General features: G+C 40.9%; 1 protein-coding gene across 3 annotated transcripts in view; it reads left to right on the top strand.

Moving 5' to 3' along the window:
- Nucleotides 1-3,960: 3,960 nt before the first annotated feature.
- Nucleotides 3,961-7,883, top strand: part of mdfic (MyoD family inhibitor domain containing) — a 187,089-nt gene continuing 183,166 nt past the window's right edge. Inside the window, exons 1-2 of one of the 3 annotated variants that reach the window (XM_024287892.2) lie at nucleotides 3,961-4,346; nucleotides 4,604-4,771. In XM_024287892.2, coding sequence (XP_024143660.1) covers nucleotides 4,678-4,771 — 94 coding nt within the window. In that variant the 5' untranslated portion in view covers nucleotides 3,961-4,346; nucleotides 4,604-4,677. The remainder of the gene's footprint in view (nucleotides 4,347-4,603; nucleotides 4,772-7,883) is intronic. The other 2 variants (XM_024287872.2, XM_024287883.2) reach the window with 2 other exon arrangements.

The following is a 7,883-nucleotide window of genomic DNA, read 5'->3' on the forward strand; positions in this document are numbered from 1 at the left end:
AAATCTAAATGTGTCAAGCTACTCAAGCAGTGCATTCAAGCTCAGACAACTTTATAGTCAAATGCTTTTAAAAAATGTACCCCTGTAAACAGAAACATACTTTTGTTTCAAGGATCCATCCATCTACTTCCGATGATCTGGGACCGGGTTGCGGGGGCAGCAGTCTAAGCAATAATGCCCAGACTTCCCTCTCCCCAGTCACTTCCTCCAGATCTTAAGCCAGAGACATAGTCTCACCAGCATGTCCTGTGTCTCCCTCAGGGCCTCCACCCAGTGGGACATACCCGGAACACCCCAGAGGGCCTCTTCCTTGAACGCCCACCTTAGCGTTGTGGAGGGGTTTAAGTGCTCGAGTGATCTCAGGAGCTATACTGTCTGGGGGCTCTGCCCCTGGTAGGGTCTCTCATGGCAAACAAGTCCTGGGTGACGAGTCAGACTAAGAGCGGTTAAGAACCCCCCTATCGGAAATATAATCCAAGATTTTGTAACGTTGCCTGGATTGGCATCACTTGTCGGGTCTAGTCTGAAGAGGCGACATGGATCACTCTCCAGTGGGCCCACCACCTGCAGGAAAGCTCAGAAGGGACCGGTACAATGTGGGTCGTGGTCGAAGGTGAGTGGTTGTTCACCATAGTTTGTCACACACCTGACGTTAGGTTAGCGGTGTGAGGGGCTGTAATCTACCGGGAGAGTGTGCAATCAGAGAGCTCAGAGTTACTGGAATGGGCAGGGATGGTAGGGTTCCCCCGTGCCAGTGGTCCTGCCCACAACTCGGACTTGTCATAAAACCGGGGGGACCTGTCTGTCGCTACCCGATCTGTATCAGCTACCTGGTCTGTTCCTGTGTGTGTGAATATTGCGTCACTTCCAATTTGTGACATTTTGACAGTTAAGCAGTCTGATTTAGTTTTTGTGTGTTCGCTGTTCCAAAACCTTATAATTGATAGTAATTAATTTAAATTATTCTAAGTGTTTGGTATCATGATTGCACTTTGTAAACTAGTGTGAGATGTTATCAATGGAGTTTTATAAATAACCTTTACTAACTTACTTTCAGGCTGCACGGTGGCGCAGTGGTTAGCGCTCTTGCCTCACAGCGAGAAGGCCCCGGTTCGACTCCCGGCTGGGACCTTTCTGTGTGGAGTTTGCATGTTCTCCCCGTGCATGCGTGGGTTTTCACCGGGGACTCCGGCTTCCTCCCACCGTCCAAAAACATGCTTCATAGGTCAATTGGTGACTCTAAAAAATTGCCCCCAGGTGTGAATGTGAGAGTGGATGTGTGTGTGGTTGAGGCCCTGTGACATACTGGCGACCTGTCCAGGGTGTACCCCGCCTTCGCCCATCAGTAGCCGGGATAGGCTCCGGCACCCCCGCGACCCCGAAAGGGACGAAGCGGTCAAGAAGATGAATGAATGAATGAACTTACTTCCATAAATTAGTCCCAAAGTCTTTTGATTCAAGTTTGATAATGTCTACTTCCAAACAACAAAACACTGTGTGGTTTGTAAAAAAACCTTGTGAGTTTTATTGTCTTTCTATAACAAATAATACATGCAATTTTTTTAACCCTTTTCTAAACAGCAAAGAAGTAAGGGCATAACATACAGTATATGTGAAGAAAGAATACATGTGAAACTATATATGTTTTATTTTAATACAAAAATTATAGGTCTTGAACATGAACCTTGTGGAACACCTTACTAAGTCAGAAATTGTAGCTTTACAGTCATTTATTATACATTCTAGTCCCCTTTTACAGTCCTCCATCGCTCGGATAGTCAGCCTAAAAGTAAAGCATGCTGGTTAGTTGAGTTCTTAGTTTTTAGCAATAGTGAATGGAGCGAAGGAGTATCTGTATCCAAGTAATTACAGTCTAAGGGGGGCACAGAGGTCCTCTGTGATTACACATCAGGCCTGTAATGGATTCAACACTTACAGATGTAGGGAGAGGGGGTGGTGGAGACACAGTTGCATTCCTTAGTCGCCCCATATAGGCGGTAGGGGGACGGGGCTGGTGAGAGACGGCAAGGTAGAGCGGGGTGGGTAGGTATATCTGCAAGATGGATTACGTGGGGTTTACTGAGTTCAACATTGACACAGATTCATCGTAAATCATTATGCTGGGGACCCGGAGTGATTTCTGCATTAGGAGCAGAAAATGGAGTTCATCCAGTCAATGAGGGAGGGCATATTTCACATCAATCACCTCCGCACTCATGTTACACAGGCTTAAATCTCACTTATACTGTTACCAATAGGGTTCAATGGCTATGATGGCAATCAGCAAGACTCTGAGCTAACAGTATTCTTCTGACTGCTGAGAGCACACAGCGGTGCATCTATTTATTACACACAAATAAAAAGCCTGAATAAAATCTTAACATACATAATACTTTTAGTGGGTCACCAAACTTTACAGGGATTAAGACGGTGTGATACAATTTAAAGCTTTTGGCAGGGTAGAACTATGACTAACTGATGTCAAAAATTAGTTAGTTATATCAATATACAAAATATATCAAACTAGGGATATAAAATATACAGTTTAATTTCACTTATGTGGCCTTCTTTGGCATGTTTGCAAAGATAGGGGTGTGTCTAAGATTGTGTCAAATTACTCTCACTATTTTTTGCACTATATAAGGCGTTTGACAGAAATTTCTTTGGGGTTTTTGAACCTAGAATTCCATAGTCCGGTTGTTTAACCGCAATGCATTCTGGCCCATATTCCCAAATCTAATGAACATTGATGCACACTGGTTATTCACAAAGATACTTGAGAAATTTCTAGGGCACCCGATTTCGGAATTGTAGATTTGGACAGCTCTACAAAATGGCAAACAGTGAACTATAGTAGTGAACTATAGTGGTGAGTAGTGAAGGAATTTGGACGTAGTCTGAATTTGATGCACACAGTTTTTTTTTTTTTGCAAAGACTTCTGGGAAATGTCTAATGGAATTGTAGATTCAGACAGCACTATAAAATGGCGAACACACCATTTATTAAACTTTAGGAGTGAGTAGTGAAGGAATTCGGAAATAGCCTTAGTCTTTTTGGGATAGGGCAGGGGTGGGCAAACTTTTTGACTTGTGGGCCACAGATAGTTCTTTGACGGAATGGCCAGACAAGATGTGTGTCGTGTTTTGGTAATTCACCTCACAATAGAAAGAAATAGCATGCAATCAGGGCAAAAACATGATTTAATTTTGGCTGAAAATAAATGAATATGTTTTAAAACTGAACACTTTGGAGCTTTTATTTTAAAACTGTGACTTTTGTTCTTATTTTAATGCCAATTGTAACAGTGGGTTGATGTCAGGGAAGTTATAAAAACACAGCGTTGGTGCTGGAATAATCGGAGCAGTCTGACTAGGAAAATACACATTAATGTTTAAAAAAACAACTAAATCTTCCAACGTCTCATGAATGCAGAGAAATTTTCTGCACCTAAATTTATTTGTAGTGCATCATCTATGGGAAGACACCAGAAAATAAAACAAGAATAAGGTTTATGGTCAAAATTTATTCAATTTTAGAGACTAAACCGTTTGACGGGCCGCATATGGTCCTGTAAAACTTGGCCTACTTTGCCCACGCCTAGGTTAGGGAGTAGGGAGGGCATTCAGGCACAGCCAACGACTATTTTAGGCTAATAATAATCAAAAATAGTAGTGCATTAGCTTGTATTATAGATTATTAATTTAGTCTTCATTGTTTGTCTGTTATTTATAACTCTTTGTCAAGTTTTTAAGAATATCAATATGACTTCAATTTGTTTTTAATTATCAGGGATTTTTTTCCGTGTGGACCCATATTCTAGGGCTGCCCGTTTAGTGCCCAATCAAAATTTCCTTAGACTTTAAAGAAAAAAAATAGTAAATATTTTACGATATTTTTTCTGGATGACATAATCGTTCAAATGTTATAGTTAATATTTTTTATGAAAAAGTATTCAAAAAGAACAAACAATTGTAAAAAATCAGTTTGCTCTTTCCTACTTTATTTTGAGAAGCTCAGGGAGGGCTTTCATCCTCCCAGCCACCAAGCAAAGCGGAGCGGTTTCACTGGCTGCCGTCAGTCTGTTCAGGAATCCGGATATGATGAAAATATTTTAGGCTTAACTTCGTAAACTCCTGTCACCCAACGTCGAAGGAGTCGCTGGAATAATCTCAACAAAGTTCCCAAGAAAAAGGAAAAAAAAATCCATCAGGACCTGAGAGGACAGCAACATTTCTGCCGCGCAAAGTTTCGGGAAAAACTTTTGAAGCTCCTTTATTTTTGTCGTCAGGCCGGGAGGATGGGAGACGGGCAGATTTGAAGCGAGGGGAGTTGTCATGGTTGAAAGGTAAGTTTGTCTTGTAAAGTAAAACAGTGTCTGCTCTGGTTTTAATTAATTTAAAGTGCGCCTCGAAGGCATTTATGTAAAACGGCATTTTGAACAAACGACTCGCTGCACGCGGAGTTTTTGTAAAAGCGTGGGAGAGGAAATTTCCACTATGTGTGTTAGCGCAGTTTCGACGTCACTTTTTTCAGTCTGAATTAGCACAACTTTAGTTTTCCCCTCCTCGTTGTTTGTTAGTAACGAGACGTTGGTTTTCACAGCATTTGAGGGAAAAGGGAGGAACCTCTCCTGTTGGCTTTTTTCTCCTTCTTCTTCCCAAGAAGACGACTGTCTCATGTCCACGGAGACTGTCCTTCCTTCTGAGGGGCCTGAGGGGACGAGAAGGGGCCCAGGACAAGAGACAAGTCCCCTGTTGTCAGTCTCAAACGGTAAGAAAAGCACAAAACTTGTTCATTTTGAGGTGACGACTTGTGTTGCTGTTTTGGCTTCAGCTGGATCTTTTTTTTTTTTTTTCAAACCTGTTGCTGTCTCAAACTCCTTTTATTTAAATTGTCAAATAATTTTTCGTTAGGAATTTATTTTTGCTTTAAAAAACATATTTTGACTTATTTTAAATCTTTAAATAATATTTTCTAGTCAAAATCCAAAATCTTGTATTGTTTTTCCTAGGACATAGTTTCTGTAGAGCTACAGTCGAAAAAGTAAAGGCGGGACTGAGAGGAACCGCTCCCCAACTTCTCCTTTCCGTTGCTGAGAGGTCTCTGTTTACACCATTGACTGTATGAGAGAACTGGACTGAACAAGTGTGACATCTCTCATAGAAAATAATAAAGGGGTGTTGAATTATTGCGTTAATGGTGAATAATTAATTATAGGTACTTTAGCGAATCGTGTTAATCTCATTTGCGCGTCGGACGGTTGCTTACCTGAAGTCCGTTAGTGTCTGATAATGTGCACCTGAATGTGCATTAATCCGCTAATACCGTGGTCATTTACTCCCCCCAAAAAACACATTTGAACTCTAATACTGTTTATATTTTAAGTTTTTTTTTTAATTTTACAAAAAGTTGACTAAAAATAGTGTGTTGCCATAGTAACAGCCCATTGCTCTTGCCTCTCTGAGGAAGGTGATTGTCATTGCATCAGAAATTGACGTTTTAGGAGTCCCCAACTCTTTGACGTGCTGGCAGCTCCAATTAAATCAAAGCTCCCCAACCTGCGGGCTGCAAACCAGTACAGGTCCGGTACCGGAATGTGGACGGCATTGGTACCCTAACTTTAACCCAGTACTGGATGCGGTTCCGGTACCGAATGCGGAGGATCAGTACTGGTTCCGGATGCAGACCGGGCGAGGTTTAGGGTACCAGTACCGACTGTGTCCCTCGGTTCGATCCGTATCCGACAGAAATACCGGATCCCTGATTTAATTGGAACAGCCAGCACAATAAAAAAAACAACGAGTTGGGGACCCCAATACATCAGTGTTTGATGTGGTGAGGTCCTTAACCACGAGTCAATATGTCAAGACTTGGTCATGAGAACGCATAGAATTCGTCATGAGAAGTTAAAAAAAAAACTGATTTCAGAGGGAAAGTCCTCTTCTAAACGTCTTGTTTTTGTCCAGTTTTTTATGTGGTTAATTGGAGCGCTCTGAACCGGATGTTTTTAATTCAAGATAAAAAAAAAAATAAATGATCTTTGGTGGTGTAAAGATTTTAGGTCTCTTATTATTAAAATAATAATAATAAATGTGGCTTTATACATTTTTTTTTGTTTTATCTTGATCTTCTACTACTCTACAATGTCACAAATTTTAATGGCAGTGCCTCAAAATGAGGCTTTTCACACTAATTAAAATAAAACGCCATACTTCTGGCTCCAACAAAACAAAACCATTTCAGTCACTATTTTTCTGCGATAAGGACGTCGCCATGTTGGAGCCAGATGACAGTGATTGGTCTGAGTTGGCCTGAATCAAAAGTTTCTAGTCACTACTGTAACCAATCAGGAGTAAGCTTGTTGGAAGTCCACACCACTACCACTACCACTGAAAGCGGGCTCAGGTGAATCGACAAACGGGGATCACACGGTTTTATCAAGGCACCTGATTGGTCAGTTCAAGAAGAAAAAATAATGAAAAAGATTAGAATTAGCAAGAACATCTTGAACAAGTTACTAGAACAGGGAAGTTTTTTGCTGAAAAATAGAATGAGTAAAAGCTGTTTATTTCTCAATAGAAGTTTATAGAATTTTGGCTTCTTGGAACCAGCTGGTACTTTTCTGTTTGGAACACAAGGTGGGAGGGGTCACTCAGTCCAGTTATATATGCAGTCAATGGTTTACACACTCTCCTGTTAGCTTACAGTACCTCACTCTCCCAGTGCAATGAAAATGGTGAACAATATTAGAGCTGTCCAGGAAGCTTATGACTGCCCTGCTTAAATTCTGCATCAAAATACAAACAGTATTTTTTTCATCTGCTCCTGTTTCACAACGATTTGAATAAATTATCAGAAATGCAATTTAAGCTTTATTTTCTCTAATGTTCTTCATAAAAATGTCACAAGAACATATTAAAAAAAATCACCCAAAAACATAATTGTCCTCAGTGTGTCTTTAATAAACGCTAAGCATATTTATCAGACAGGTTTGGAAAATCCCTTCCTCTTTTTGAAAGAATTGTCACGCAACGGGCCTGATAGTGTTTGTGCTTTTCTTCTGCTCCAGTAACGTCTAAAGAAACGCCGTAGCGACAATTAACGGCAACCACAGCCAATTATAGTTTTTAATTAACTTTCTAGTTGCCTCCAAGATTATCGCATGTAAAGTAGGCAAACCCCCGCACCCTTTTCTTCAGTCCACCCCCTCCTCCTTCAAACAAGCAATGAACCGTTAAGCATCCCGGTTTAAGTGAGCATCATTATGGCACTGTCAAATACAATAAAGTAGGACGGAGTAAGCGATCGCTGGAGTGGCTGGAGTGCTGGACGTTGGGAGGAGCCATTGACCGTATATTGGATTCCAAACAGGAAGTAGCTGGTAGCTCCAAGTTGCCAAAATCCCATGGTCTTTTATTGAGTGATAAATAGCTGTTACTCAGCCATTACATTTATCAGAACAACCATTCTTTTTTTATGTAATTCTAGTTATTAAATCAGATGCCTCCATAAAAGTATGTGATTTCACGTTGAATGTTTGAAACGTTTAATTGACAGTTAGCCCGGTCACAGACTCGGACTGATATTGACGCCTGGTACTTTTAAAAAGTAGCAGCTGAATTGACTTATTTGCTTGGAGTCGAAAGTTGTGATTCCATCCAGACTGTAGCCAAAATGCGTTGGTGGTGCATCGTTTCTGCTGCTAAGTTTACAGCTGAGGTGGGATTTTATGGATTCACAAGTTGCTCGCTCGTCCATCATTGCTAACAAACGTGGGTTTTGCTGCAGCAGTGTGAAATCTCCGCCCTTATGCATTTGTTTGTCAAGGTTTACTCACTATCCTTTCTATTTATTTTGCTTTTTTGCACGCTCAGCTGCATGA

This window comes from Oryzias melastigma, linkage group LG23 (genome assembly GCF_002922805.2).
Source record: "Oryzias melastigma strain HK-1 linkage group LG23, ASM292280v2, whole genome shotgun sequence".
NCBI lineage: Eukaryota > Metazoa > Chordata > Actinopteri > Beloniformes > Adrianichthyidae > Oryzias > Oryzias melastigma.